Below are 14,928 nucleotides of genomic sequence, written 5' to 3'. Positions count from 1 at the left end.
CCCAGCCTCACCTATTATTTTTAAGATGCAGTTTAACCAAGAAGATGCCAAAAAAGTTCGGTGACAGTCCCCGTTGGCAAGGGTGCAGGGAGGCAGGCACCCTCGTGCACTGCCAGTTGGAGTGGGAATTGGCACCACGTTTGGGGAAAGCAACTGGCCTTCCCTCTTTTTATAACATACGACCCTTTGACCCAGAAATTTCACTTCTAGACACTTACCTAACAGATTGATGTGCACCAGTGTGCAAAGAAACAATGTTGTTGGCAATAGAAAAAATTTAGAAATATCCTTAGAAATCTGTTAGTAGGGGACTATGGTATAGATCTATGATCATAAAGCTGTGATCTATCCATGTGATAGAGTGTTGTAGAGCCACTAAAGAGAATGAGATGGATTTATAAGTTCTGACATGAAGGGTGTCCAAAGTGTAATAAAAAGCCAGCAAGTTCTTTCAGTCAGTGACTAATTAAATGTGATGATGGAGGGTTCAGATGCCAAAGGTCCTCAAGCTGCATCCTAACAAGTGAGGTAGTCCTCAGGGAAGAATCACACAGTTGAATGTGAAACTACATTAGGCGCAGGAGAAGCTGAGCTGAGACCGGGGCAGGGCCAGGCTATGATCTCGTGTGTGTATCTGTGTGTGTGTGTGTGTGTGTGTGTGTGTGTGTGTGTGTGTACGTGCTGTGTGTTTAAGAACATGTGCCTAAGTGTGTATGTATAGCATATCAGTGTTTCTGAGACGATACACAGGAAACTGTTGATTGTGGTAATCATAAGAATTCAGCCTGGAAATTGGGGAAAGAGGGCTTATAGACACAAAGGAGGGGGCGTTAACATTTTTAATTGTTTAATCTTTCCTACCACTTAGGATTTTTGAAAAATTGTATGCAAGTACTGCTCTTATAATCTAAAAATCTAATTAAGCTTTAAGAAAACACACACAGCCAAAAGACAAAAATATACCCTGACACGTCTATTTTGGTACTAACTCTTACAGAGAGCAGGGCCTTCTCCCCCCAGCCCTTTGGAGGAGCTAAAATTGACAACTGGAAAGCTGCCACTGAGACTTTCTCTGACTATTTAAAGAAACTGGCTTAGTCTGGGGCCCTCAGAACTCATTTTTTGCATGCCCTCCGCCCTCAGTTACTTCCCTACCATCTACTCTCCCCAGGGATTCCCAGCTCCATCTTTTTCTTAGCCACAGCCCTCCGGCCGCCCCAGTCCCCTGTGGTGTGCGTGGCCATGGGAGACTTCCCTACCGGGCAGAGATGGAAGTGGAAAGGAAGTGGCAGCCTTGGGCTGCAACATGAGACCCTGTTTGGCACAGGGATGTTTGCTCAAAACTGCAGGGTGGAATGGCCAGCTCTGGCAGAGCTGGGAGAGAAAGCCATGCAGCTTCACAGCTGGTCAGTTATAAAAGGAACCCAGCAAGCCCAGCAAACTCGCACCTCCCAGTGACAAGTGGACTTGAGCTGCTGTGGAATTAAGGCACAACGTTGAATCAAAGCGAAACAGAGACCCTGGGTAGAAGGCACTTCAGTGTTGGCTCCATCCACCGTCCGCTGCCTGACCCCCTCTGTGGTGTCCCTCGACAGTTAGTTCTCGGGATTCCTTATACTGGCAGCTCACTCTTCCCCTGGCCAATCTATGCAGTCTGGGCTGAGTTTACCACTTAGCAACTGCTTCTCTGACTCTTAAATAGTTCTCCATTCCATTGACTTGAAAATCACCTCTCTGTCACTTCTACCCTCTTGATAACTAGGTGTTAGACGAGAAAAGCATGCGATTTAGAATCACAGGCTTTAGTTGGAATCCCTGTTCTACCATGTGACCTTCAGACAGTCCCCTAATCTCAAGGCTCATCTCCCCATATGTAAATTAGGCAGTTAACATCGCCCTCACTGGTCATTTTGAGAGTAAGCAAGCTGATACATATCACTGTTAGCACCCTCATTCCCTCGGTCCCTCCCCGTCCTAGCCCTCGGCTTCACAAAGAGATCCCAGCAATCGCTATTGCCTTCTCTGTGAGTGTTCTCATCTCCAGGGTAAATAGATCCAGTTTAAGTCCACAAATGTACCTTGATGCACTTGCGTACTCTTCACTTTGCTATGGGAGCAGTTGCCGTCTGAGTCAGTGATCCCCCTAAATCATTACCAAACGGGGAAAAAAACTCTCTCTCCCTTCCCCTCCAGGAGCTGGGTTCCACACTCAAAACTCACCCCCTGGTTTTAAGTTGAATGATCATAGGATGAGGTCTGCCTGCATAAATAGAAACATCCTTTTTACTAGTCATCAAGTTTTCTCTTCAGGAACTATTACACATTTTACAAATCCAAGGGGACAGGCTCAGTTAGATAAGAGTCTGCCAGCCCTGGCTCTGACCTTGTCTACTGACAGCTGGATTGGCGCTGAGGAATCCGTGGTTTCCCTCAGAAACACACACGAGGACCAGACTGCAGCAGCTGCTCTGTGCCTTGCCAAGGCTTGAGGTGATTGGTCTTATGAATGAGTTTTTGCAATTAATGCCCTTGCTCAATGTGGGATATTAAAGGTGTTTCTGTTTTTGTTTTAAATCCAGTGCAGCATGCTAGCAGCTGAAGAGATTTAGGAATACTGAACGTTCCTCCTCAGCTTCAAGATGACAGTTGATAAACATGTAACCATGAAATAGGAAACACATCAAAGGGTGGGAGGAGAAATGCAAGCCCTGGGGAGATGAATAAATAAGGAGGAGTGAGTGCAATCAAGCCATGAATCCCCAGCAGGGCCCATTACTTGGGGTTGCTGCCTGAAACCAAAGAGGCCAGCTCGACTCCTGTAACTCTCTTAACTCTAACGAGCCCTTAAATGCTCTCAGATGTATGCAACAGGGATATTTATATTATCTTAGCAAACAAAGTGTTGTTCCAGAATTATGAACGGTGGTTTCGTTTGGAAAGATTGGGCAATCTCATCGCTGGCTTTGCCAACTTCCTTTGTACTCAGTCCCTAAGGAGGCCTCCTGCACAGTGTGGTGCTGTGGTTATCACACCATGTCACTCTGAACACTCATGTTCCGAGGAGGGTCTTTTGAGGGGCAGCTGGGTGGGCTTCCAGGCCCTCTCCACCTGCTTCAGTGAGAGCAGCTCCACTCTTACATGCTTTGTATAGGAGAGAACCAGAGAAGATTCTGTTTGGAATAAAAGGGCTTCTGTTGACTTAAAAATAGAAGCTCTAAAATCAGTGGTGTCATGATGTTCGCATCCTTTTGTAAGTTGCTTTTCCACTCAGCGATATGTGTTTGAAATGTAACTATGATAATGTACATAGATAGTGTTCAATCCTTGTTTGAATAAACCACAATATATCCATTCCCCTGCTACTGGGTGTTTAGATGGTTCCCCATTTTTCATCATCTCAAATAATGCTTCAGAGGGGTTCAGGTCATTTTTGATATAGACACTGATGGACAGTGCCATCTAAGCTGGACAAGAAGGGAAGGGACATCAGGAGGGGTGGATGGAGGGTGAGATGTGGAGAGTGGACAGAGGACTGGAAGCTGCATGGACATTAAAGAGCCAGGACACCCGACCAGCCAAACAGGGTCTGAGAGCTGCAGGATCCAGAGGTGGCACAGACAAGCCATGATAAAGCCCAGAACGTGATGGGGACTGGGTAGCTGAAGGTGGGGAGGAACATGAGCCTGTCCAAACCCGAGAGCCCAAGGGGCTGGGCCATTTGCTAGATATTTTTGTTTGTTCTTTCAACTCCACTCTGCATCCCTCTCTGATTGGCTTAAGTACAATGTCAGTGGGCCGCCTTGCCCTCTGGCTGGCAGGCACACAGCCTTGTCCTTGGAAAGAGAGAGAGGACAGCTTATTTATCCCCTCTGCACTTCCCTGCAGGGTCACCGCAGGGCGTCTGCATCCCTCTACTGAAAGCCACAGCTTCCTCCCCTATAATTCATCTTTCCAATTCCAGCGAGTACTGCCACTCTCACTCTGCCTCTGATGGTAAAGCACCCTGTTTGGGGGTCCTGCACGCTCCTCCTTGGGTTTCCTCCATGCAAAGGATCATTTTTATTGACTTCTTTTCCTCTATTATTCTGTTAAACTGTGCCATCTCTTTCTTGCCCACGAGGTGTAGACCAATCCTAGGGATACTGAAATCACTGAAAATGGACAGGAGGTGGAGTGGAGAGGAACGTGGTGAGCAGGGGTGCTAAAACCCAGTGACAGGCAGTGTCTGTGAGCTTAGATAGAGTCAGACTACCCCACATTTTTGTAGTTCGTCTGTGAGCTCCTTTAAAAACAAAAGCCCTGCCTAATTTTGCTGTGCATTCCTAGTGTTTTAATAATATCTGGCATGCAGAAAGCATTTAAAAATTAAGATAAATTGAATAGGACTGAATTAAATTATACTGAATTGAATTTTTCTGAATAAATGAGATGCTAATCTTGCACATTTTAAACATCCTAGGTTCCCTTCTCCACCACCCTCACCACTACCCCTCCTCCAGCGTATGGCTTTTAGAAGCTTCATGAACATCAAATAACAAATTAGATCAGAGACTGAGTTTCTGAAGTGAATAATGAATAATAAATGTTTGCTTCTGGTAGCATCTTACACAGAAAAATGTTGAGGTTATGAAGATTTTGTGATAAATTCAGATTCCCTTAAGATTTCAGGATCCACTTTCCTGATATTGTGAGCATTTCTGCTCATGGAAAACTTTGCTTCCTGTCTCCAAGACAAGAGGCAACTTAAAGAACTCTCAGAACACGTAATTATTCATTTGAAAGTAATTTTGGTAGACATGTAGCTTTTTACATTGCCTTGAATTACATTGCCTTTATTGAGGGGAACCAAATATGAAATCTTTTTCAATTTGAATTTGAGTTTTAATCAATCTAAATTAATACTGCATGTAAAAAAATCTTTGTAACAATATGAGTTAAATCTCTTCTGGCATCAGAGGGTGCTCACCTCAATAGTGCATTGTGGAGACAATTAACCCCGGGGAGCTGGGGGCGGGGGGGGGGGGAAGGGGGCACAAAGCAAACATGATTCATTTGCACTTGGGGTGGGGCAGGCCTTTTCCCTTCTCTCTTTTCTCTTTCCCCAAGCACTGATCCACTCTGTCCCGGTGGCTCCTTGTTGAAAAGCATTTCAAGCCAGAACTTCAGGCCAAATTGAGGATAATGACTCACTTGGGGGTTGCCAAAATCACTTACCCCATTTATGTATATCCTGTAATAAGAAAAATAGTTTTAAAACAAAGGAAATTGTTAGCATTTACAAATATGAAATCCCGATTGTTCTGACAACAGCAATCAAAATTATTACCAGCAGTCTTGATTTGGAATAGCCCCTATCATGAAAAGTCTAGAGCTAGTAATTCAGTGGATTTTAACATATGACAAATGAGGCGATGGTCTAGAGTCTACCCTGATTATCATCTCAGAAACACATTTAGCTGGTCATCAAGAGGAGCAAGCCTCTGTCCTTGCCGTCTCTCTGCTTGGGCTGGACTAGAGGGTTCTAGTGGTATGGATTTATCTAGGCCAGTTCCCGTGGATTAGTCATAGCTCCTGGAGGCTGAATGCATCAGGGTGCTCTGGGCAGTGTGCGGGCATCAATTAGTGATGTCTGCCGCCGCCACAGGCCAGGGCGTGAGGAGGGTCAGCATTCAGGACAGGGTAGAAGCAGCAAATTTGAAGACAGAGCATCGAGCTCAGAGGCCTATCTCCACCCCTATTAGCTGTGAGAGATCTCAGGCAAATCACCTATTCAAGCAACCTCAGTTTTCCCATCTGTAAAATGAGGGTAATGAAACTTGTCAAAAAATATTAAGACTGGTGTCACAAATGAAGAAGAATTAAAATGCAGCTTAAATCTTAGGAGTGTTTTGTTTTGGTTTGGTTTTTTGGCCTATATCCCAACCTAGTGCTTCTCTCCTTGAAACTCCCCATATTTTAGTATTTTTGTCACTCTTCTGGCAATTAATTGCAAGCTACCTACCACCTCACATCATTGCATTGTGTGACTTCCTGTTGCTTTCTGTGCTGCCCACACCTTCCAGCCCATGCCCCTCCAGTAGTAGGTGCTGTGACAGTACCTGTTAATTGGGCGACTGTAAACATAATACTAAAGCAGTTTTAAATTCCAAATGGTGACAGGCGGCTGAGTCGTAACTTTATCTTTTTATTTATTTATTTACTTGTTTGTTTGTTTGTTTAATATCTTTTTATTTGAAGGTATGTATTTTGTATTTTATTTGAAAGGATTATTATTATTTTATTTTCATAGGGTCATGGTGGGTGTTTGTTTTTTTCCCTTAAGGAATTTTTAAAATTTTCAAGGCTATATTTTCAAGAAACTGAGCTGTTATCGTGCTCAGGCAGCTCTCAGGGGTCAGTTCGCTGAGGATGTAGGCAGATGGGCTTGGTGGACCAGGCATGGGGGAGGGGTCTGGGTTTCTGTGGGTGAGGCTGTGACACTGGGGGGTGGGTCCCCTTCTCTGGGCTGACTGGTGGGGAGGGGGTTGTGCTTGTCCACTTGCCCGGCACAGCACTGGCACTTTTAACCCATCTCCTGCCTTCTGGAAACCCTCCTCGCCTCTTCCACTGACACTGCACTCATGGGAGTGGAGGCTTTTAAATGATTCACTTAGCGATAGGCCCTGGCCACAGCATCAGGCCATCTGGACTCAACGTCCGGTGCTTGGTGCTCTCTCTCCACTACACAATGCTTTTAAAATCCAGCCCTCCCAAGAGTTGATTTGCTTCTGCATAAATCATATTGTCCAGCTTGCTAGAAATTTCCTTGGCTTTCTGCTTATTGCTGCAAGAACAGTTAGTTCTCCATGGCCGCTGCCAAGCATGTAAACAAACGTGTTTCTTCTTTCCATGGTGACAGGCGCATCTCATCATCCTGAGCAGAAACCCCTCTCAAGAGGAGGCAGCCGTCTCTGCACACTTTGTCGCCCGCGCTGCCGTGGCTTCCGGGAAGCCAGAGCACCATGGTGAGAGCGAGCCTTCCATGGGGGACAGGCCCTGCCTGCTCCCTGCCTGTCCCATACGCATCCGGGTCTGTGGGCTGACTGCCTCTGGAATGGGGAACAGGTGGACGGAGCCTTCTCTGTTAGTTTCACCAGAGTCCTTTGGTTTCTATCCCTGTTCAGCCTTCCTCTAATCTTCTCCTTTCAAATACAGCAAAACTTCGTCCAAACATAGCTATAAGAGTGCCAGAGAACTCGTGCTGGGCTTACAGGGAAATCTGTTCTGCTTTCAAAGGCGATCTATTTTTAAAGAATGTTGTGGAGCTACTGTGGCAACAGATCTGACCTGCTGGAACTCCAGCCTCCAGACTCTCACAGCACTGAGCTTTCAATCAGGATGAACTTACACGGCGTCAGGATTCCAAAAGGAAGTTGCCATTTATGAGTCAGATAGTTTTTCTTAGCCCCACGTAATAGGTAGAGCAGTGAGCTTGGGAGTTCTGTAATCCTCCATCTGGGGCTCAGAGCATACAGAGCTGCCTCTGTTGATGGAGAACATACATCCTCATGACTTTTTTGTTGCTGTTGTTGGTCAGAATATTAGAAACAGAGCATAACTCAGAAAGAAGACCTAGAGGTATACTGCAAGCTGTCAGGTAAAAATAGTTATGCATTATAGTAAAATAAGGACCAAGGTGCCATCAAGCTGAAAATCAATGTCTGGAAGGTGTGGGGTCAGTGTTCAGGGAGCAGGAGTTGGGCTAAGATGAGGAGGCCAGTGGCGGAGAAGAGGAAGGGGATATGCCAGTGAGCAGCCTGGTCTGCAGAGGTCCCTGGGCCAGGCAGGGGCTCCAGTCTAGGGAGGAGCTGGGGAACGAGATACCAGTGTTTATCCATCTGTCCATCCCATCTTGCGGATCCTTCATTCTGCTTTACTGTAGCTTTGAGCACCTTTCCAGAACTGGAGGAGAGAGAAGACAGGCGACCTTTCTTACCCTCACTCCCTAGAACACTCCATACACAATAGTCCACTTCAAAACCTTCAGAGAGCCAACATTTTAACCAACTTATCGGTGGCTAAAATTCCCTTGGTAGGGGAAAAGAACTTTTATGCCGCAGCTATTAATAGGATACTTAAAATGCAAATATGACGGAAACCCCTAACTGGCAGGAGTCACAAATCTGAATGTCTATAGGAACCAAGTAAGCAATGTGAGTAAAGCGGGTGGTCATTGGGAAACTGCCACAGCAGGAGGCGTGGATGCATGTGTTGGCTGTGATACGAGAGGTACAACATGGGGCGGTGCGCACGGGCAAACTGGAGGAGACCATCCCCCGGCGGAAGTGACCAGTGTTCCTCCACTCCAGCCCATGACTGCCACGTCAAAGCAGGCTTACACTGGCAGAACTGCCTTTTCAAGAGAAGGCGGAAATGTAGATTTTTATGTGAAATCAATGTATAATTGCTGGTAACTCAGTCAGATATGTTTCAGGCTCTGAGTGAGGCAAAACAAGTTGGGGGCCAGACCCCTAACTTCTGAGCTGGGGAGCAGGAGAAGAACGAGTGGTTGTCAGCTCCTTCCTGTTTTTCTCAGGGGCTCTTGGGTTGAGAACTGGAGGGTTCTGAGCATTTAAACTGGTGGGATGTCAGGGAGGGGGTCTGTTCCCCAGAGAAGACCAAACAGCTAGAGGAGGCCAAGGCCAAAGACCGTCTTTGCCTAGAGGGGTTCCGGCTTGTCACCACCTCAGCTAATGTTCAGTGTTCACACCTAATGGATTAGATGGGGACCAACAGAAATCGTGTCCTACATGAGGTTTTTCCTGTCGCTGCCAAGTTAGGCCACTCTGATTCATGTAATTATCAACTCAGAAACAATCCAGTTACATATTTATGTAAATTTTTTTTCTAAGTTTTCCAGTCTAAATATGGTGTTGGTATAGCCTCCCCTGAAAATTGAGGATGTCACTGAGACCTACTTGTTACAGATAATGTGGTCTGTGAGAATTTAATGACCTCACACAGTAATAGCTAATTCTCACACAGTGTAAACTGGCATGGTTCTAACTGCGTTACGTTTGTTAACTCACTTAATCCTCACAGCAGATCTGTGAGGCTGGTTCAAGTATTCTCAGTTTCCAGATAGAGACACTGAGGCCCAGAGGGATAGGAAATTTCACCAAGAGCCCAGAGCCAGGGAGTGGTACATTTGAATCTAGGCTCGTGGCCTCCATGCTATCCTGTAAGGCCTGGTGCTGCACAAGCCCTTTTCCCTTCCTTGCTTACGTCTCCCTGCTTACGTCTGCCAAAGAGTCTGTGGCTTTTGGGAGAGAAAGGGACATGAATAAGAGCCAAGGCAGCCCAAGGAAGCCGCTTTCACATGCCAGTGGGGAGGGGCCAGCCCAGGAGTGCGCCCAGGCTCTCAGCCCACCCTCTGCCCCATGTCTCATGGCGGCCCAGGCTGTTCGGTGACCTACACCCAAAAAGCTGGCTTGCCAGAAGCATCTGAAATACAGGAGGAGTGTGAAGAGGGAAGGATAAGAAGAAAGCTTCCCCCGAGCAGGGAGTTGGGCAGCTGCAACTGGCTTTGCTAATAGGCTAGGAAGGGGGTCCCTTCTGCCTGAGGCCTGCAGGCTCGGTTGCTTGAAACATCAGAACTGTGGACTCAGGAACTGGGAGCCAGCGGGCATCACAGTCACAGTACCATGAACAACAGTGACAGCAGCAGCAGGGCAGGCACGCCTGTCGTGTGTGTGCAGGTGCCAGCACCTTCACAAACGTGCCCGTTTACTCCTAACACGCCTTGGAGGCAGGACCCGACCTCCCATCTGTCGTGTGCGCTAGCACCGCCAGCTCTCCGTACCACAAGTACTACCAGTCTGTGTCCTCTCTACTCAGTGCTCTACCCAGGACAAAGCCCTGGTCCGTCTAGGATGCTCCCTTCCCAGACTCAACTTCTCCTAGTCAGAAGACACTTGAAATGTTTATCGCCCTGATGCCGATGACGCCGATAAGAAGAGTTTACTGAAGGCTTGAAGGCGAGTGGACCCAAAGGGAGGAGGCCGGGCAGAGATGCTGTAGGATCAGTGCCTGTCCAGCCGCAGCACGAAGCCCTGGAGCACAATCAAACCGTCGAAGAAACGAATGAAGAGCAAAGAGAAACCGCAGACTGTTCTACTGTGTTATCTGGCTTGAAAATGCTGCCATGGGAACCTTTGTTCCCTTGGTGGCAAACATGGGAAAGGCTGTGGATGACAAGCTGGCCGGCTGGTGTTTTGAGGCTGAGTTTGTTCTGCTCTTACCCGCAAGTGCCTAAGAGTGGTGTGGTCCAAGGGGGTGGAATCAGCTTCCCCCCAAAGCACAAATGAGCCAGTCCTGTAGCCAGAGCTGCAGTGGCAGCTGGCAGGCGCGTCCCCACCATCTTTGAGGGATCCTGGTTTTCACGTCTCTGCTAACCCCTCAAGCATGGCCCATGCGGGAACAAAAGAATCTCGCCCAGGGCTGAGGGTTCTCCAGACCTCTGCTACCTCCATCAAGGGGAAAGGAAAGGGGGGTAATCTGGAATTTGTCTTTGTCTGATAACTAAGGAGGGACTGGCATTCCCACAGCTCTCACCCAGGCAGGACTCTATAGCCTGGACTTTGATCACTTCTGGTTCAGGAGCCCCAGCCAGATCCCCTGGGAGCAAATCTGTATGTTCCACTGCGCGCCAAGAAAATCCACATGCATGGGAATCTCTGCTCTCCTGTGCTTAAACCTGTCTGTGCCAAGTACAGTTAGTTGTTTTGTTTGTTTGTTTGTTCGTTTTAAAGAATCGTTAATGAGAAAAATTTCTCATTAGGGGATTCTCCATAGCCTGCCTGCTGGATGCCCATTGAAGGCATTGCCCTCTGACAAACACAACGCTACTGGCCAAGAAGCCAGTATGTTTCAGGCTCCACACTCAAGCTAATCCCTTCGCTCTGTGCCTTCCTGCATTCCTTATGCAGACAAAACTGCCCTAGAAGTCACGAAGGATTGTGATTGCATAAGGACTCCCGATTCAGGCTTGCGGAATGTCACTAACCTGAGCCTGGCCAGCTTCCCAGAGCAGCCATAGACAAACTTGGTATTAACAGCTCTCCCAACCCCGCTAAGTGTCAGGACACTGGCCTTGTGTTTATAACTCTTCTCCTAAAGGATATGAAAATGCAATGGGCTGAAGCCAAGTACATTTCAGTGTAAACCTTTGAGAGGCAGAGCCCACTGAGCATGGGCGGCCTTGTTTGGAAGTGGCCCCGTGTGGCCTGGGCTCCATTAGGCCAGGGAGCCCTGCAGCTCTGGAGACAGCAGGAGAAAACAGGCCTTCACCTTGAGGGCAGGGGGTGGGATCCCTGGCTCTACAGACAGACTCACAGGCGAGGGACGTACTCCTAAGATATAATCCCCTCTGCACAAATGTTTGTCTCTAAGGCCCCCACTTGTCCCGGCCTCTTCCCTATGTTTTACGCAGTAGATATGAGATTCGTGAGTTTCTGAACGTAGGCACTGTATCTGGATGCAGCCTCCTCTTCACCCTACACATCATCCCTCTCCTCGACTCTCCCTCCTGTGGCCTGCTTCTCAGCTTGCCCCCGTGCTGAGCCCTGCCCCACCCCACCCAGCCCAGTCCCCACTCATGGGGTTACTGTTGCTCCTTGGGCCCTGTGTGTCCCAGGGAGACCGGAAATCAGACAGCCTCTGGCGCACACCCGCACCCGACTCCTGTGGGCCCCTGACAGGTAACGTGGCCGCCGGGGTGGCTGTCACCTTCCCCAGGGCCCTCCTTGGCAGCCCCTGCTGCCTCCCTCGCCCCACCTCCAACCTGAGACCTCCAGGTGGGGCCTGTGTGTGGTGCAGGCCTGCAGTGGAAATGAGGGTGAGCACTGCTGGCCACATCCACTGCCTCTCTCCCTTCCCTGTCACTCCTCCCTCTCCATCTTCCTTCCTCCTCAGCCTTCCCACCCTGCTAAGCCCTGAGAGACCCTTCCTCAGCCAGCCTGGGCCTGGTGCCTCTGAGCTCCCCCCGGAGAGGTTGGCATCCATGCCTGCTCTGTGCCCACAGGCCAGATAGGAAAGGGGAAGCTGCGGAGAGTGAGCGGAGGGTGAGGCCAGAGGAGAAAAGGGCAGCCTCTTACCCTGTTTCCCACCATTGTTAGTTAGTGGGACCCTGCCTCAGAAACCTCTGGAAGGCACCTTAGGGCATATCCCACCTAGAGGACTGGGTTCCAAGGTGTGTCCAGGGTCACTCTGCCCATTAGAGGCAAAGCAAGGCCTTAGACAGAAGCCAGGCGCTGCCCACTTGCCACATTCCAGAACCGGAGAGTGGGTGGCACTGTGGGTGCCCTGCCCCCAGAGTTCCAGGGAGCCCGGAAGCCCTGAAGGAGGGGGCAGCTCGGAGCTGCAGGCTTGGCAGCTCTCGGGCCCCGCAGAGGAGTAGAAGGGGCGGACTTTCCCTCCACGAGTCTGTGCTGTGGGTCCCTCTTCACAGAGGGACAACCTGGGGCAGAGCTGAAACCTTGTGGAGCTGTGTTCACAAAGGCCTTTCATCTTTGTGTCTGAGAACAGTCTGTATCTTCATTCCTCTCCTGGAGGGGTGACGGGCATGCGCTCTGTGGTAACCACGTTTATGAGGCTCTGGTTTTTCACTTTTGTGCTGACTAATAACTTATATTCAGAACTTCTCAGAAAAGCCTATGTTATTTATACCCTGACTTGGCTTCAAAACATATTTTTAGGGCAGCTTATGGAAATCATATACACTTCACCAAGACAACCAACTGTGGCAGCAGGCCCGAGGCCGCTGGACGCCTGACCACTACTGGGGGACTCTGAGTGATGGGGGGTGGGGTGGGCCCTGGCCAGCTTCCCAGTAGGGAGGACCTATGAGCAAGTTGTTCCCCATGGAGACAGACCTGCCCGGGCCTGTGAGCGCCAGGCACTGAGCAGGCACTTCTTGTGTGCTTTCCCCGTGAGCCTCACCGGGCCTGCCACCATCTTGTTCACCTCACCCTACTGATCCAAAGCTACCCACGAGACATGGCCGTGGACTTCTGGGGGACCACACAGCTAGTGAACAGCAGGTCTGCTGCTCCTGGAAGCCTTGCCCGGACCCTGTGAAAGCATTCCTCTTGAAGGTGGTCCACACCACTGAGGCGAGGAGACAGCCTGTCCTGGGCTTCATCTGTCCTTAAACTACCCTGTTCCCCATCCCAACCAGCCCCTCTCCCCAAGGCTGGCAGGTGGCCTCAGGGCAGCTGCCCATGCAGAGCCTCAGGGAGCTCCCAGCAGGGCCTAAATAGGTTCAATCTATTTGTCTGCTGGGTGATAGCATGCCTCTGGGTTAATGTGAGGCTGGGATTTGAGACTTCCCATTTTCAAATTCCCTGGGGTCCTTAATGTGTTTGCACTTAGTACAGAGTACAGTTTCCCAAGACTGTTACAAAGGATAATTGTCACATTGTACATGCAGGCCTCCCTCATAATGGAAGCTGTCCTCACTGTTGCAACTCTGGCTTGAGCACAGCCTCAAGAAAATGAGCCCAGGGTTACTGGAATTTATTTTAATGAAAAGCTTCCTGACCTCCAGGGTAGCAAATCATAACCCCAGATTCCTCTTGCTCTTTGAGTGGGGTGCTGTTTTCTTTTGCCTGTATATGAACATACAGATGGAAAAGAGTTTGAAGGGGCCTCGCAGAGACGTTAAGCTGCCCTGCCCCCGGGGCTACGCTCCCCGGTCACCCTGGCTTGCAGACAGCCCCAATATTCTGCGGGAGTGGAGATTCATGGCCTTGGGACACCTGTGCCACTGGGGCTCAGACGTACAAGCTCAATCATGCTCTTGTGCTTTAGTAAATGACCTCATCTTTTGCCAAGGCCACCAGCATCAGGTTGCTGAGGATTCTAGAAGAGATTTTTTAAGTTAGTAATCGCCACTGGTAAGACCCCTGAAACTGGTGGCTCTGGGTGAGCTCACACACAGCTTCAGGCACAAGGTCTGTGCCAAGAAGTGGCATCACACCTCAGGGGTTGTGACCTCCTGTCCTTCTGGAAATCCTGTTGTCACTTGTCCCAGAGAATCTGCTTACTAGTGGGTCGCTTCTCAGCTGTGGTGTTAGAACAAATTCGCTCTCCCCTCAAAGGCTCAGCATGTGGTTCACAGTTCAGAACGCTAATTTAGGGGGTTGAAGAGACGGGGGGAAATAAGTCAGGGTCTTGGAATAAAGGAGTATTCCTATATCCCCAGTTAAAATCAAAGTGGTTTCAAATTCATAGAGAAGGTGTCCATAGTGGACGCCCTAGACTGCCTGCTGTTTCCAAGCTCTAGGTCCTCACCCACAAGGGTCCTGACATGATACCTGACTTCTGGTCAACTTGCCCATGACGACGGCTGTCAGAGAGCCCTCCCCTACCTGGCCTTGCCTCACACTGACTACAGACCTCCCAGGAACAGAAATGTGAGAAACCAGGCCCTTTTGAGAAGCTGAGGATGCTGAAATGGGAGAAGGGAAGCAGCATCTTTAGGAGATGCTGACCCCAGAGGGCAAATTCCCAGGCAAGGCTCGTCTCTGATGTCTCACCACAAAGCCTAACTTTCTTCCAGGTCAGTAGCCATGCAGCCTTAGTTTGAGTAACAAATTCCTTCCTCCTCCACTCTCTTCCTTCCTCCCTCACTTCCATTTGTGCTAACAAGCATCCTCTTGGGAAAATGTGAATAGGCCTCCCTGAGATAGAGGTTGTGAGTCATTTACACACTAGTATGAATTAGGCCAAGTAGCTTGCTTTCTCCCAGCACCCTGTGAGATCAGCCATACTAAGGAAAGGAGCATGGGGCACTCAGGTCTAGGGGACCAGCCTAAATGGGATGACTGGGGTGGGGGGCAGTTGGTCAGCATGGAACTGCCAGGGAAAAGAATACTAAGAGATGGCAGA

General features: G+C 49.1%; 1 protein-coding gene across 3 annotated transcripts in view; it reads left to right on the top strand.

The window, feature by feature from the left end:
* Positions 1-14,928, top strand: part of TTC23 (tetratricopeptide repeat domain 23) — an 83,322-nt gene that overhangs the window by 44,335 nt on the left and 24,059 nt on the right. For all 3 annotated transcript variants that reach the window (XM_032469397.1, XM_006181669.3, XM_014556696.2), the window contains exon 7: positions 6,899-7,004. In XM_032469397.1, coding sequence (XP_032325288.1) covers positions 6,899-7,004 — 106 coding nt within the window. The remainder of the gene's footprint in view (positions 1-6,898; positions 7,005-14,928) is intronic.

This window comes from Camelus ferus, chromosome 27, assembly GCF_009834535.1.
Source record: "Camelus ferus isolate YT-003-E chromosome 27, BCGSAC_Cfer_1.0, whole genome shotgun sequence".
In the NCBI taxonomy this organism is placed as follows: Eukaryota; Metazoa; Chordata; class Mammalia; order Artiodactyla; family Camelidae; genus Camelus; species Camelus ferus.
The sequence above is the reverse complement of the archived record's forward strand: the minus strand, read 5'-3'. Positions and strand labels throughout refer to the sequence as shown.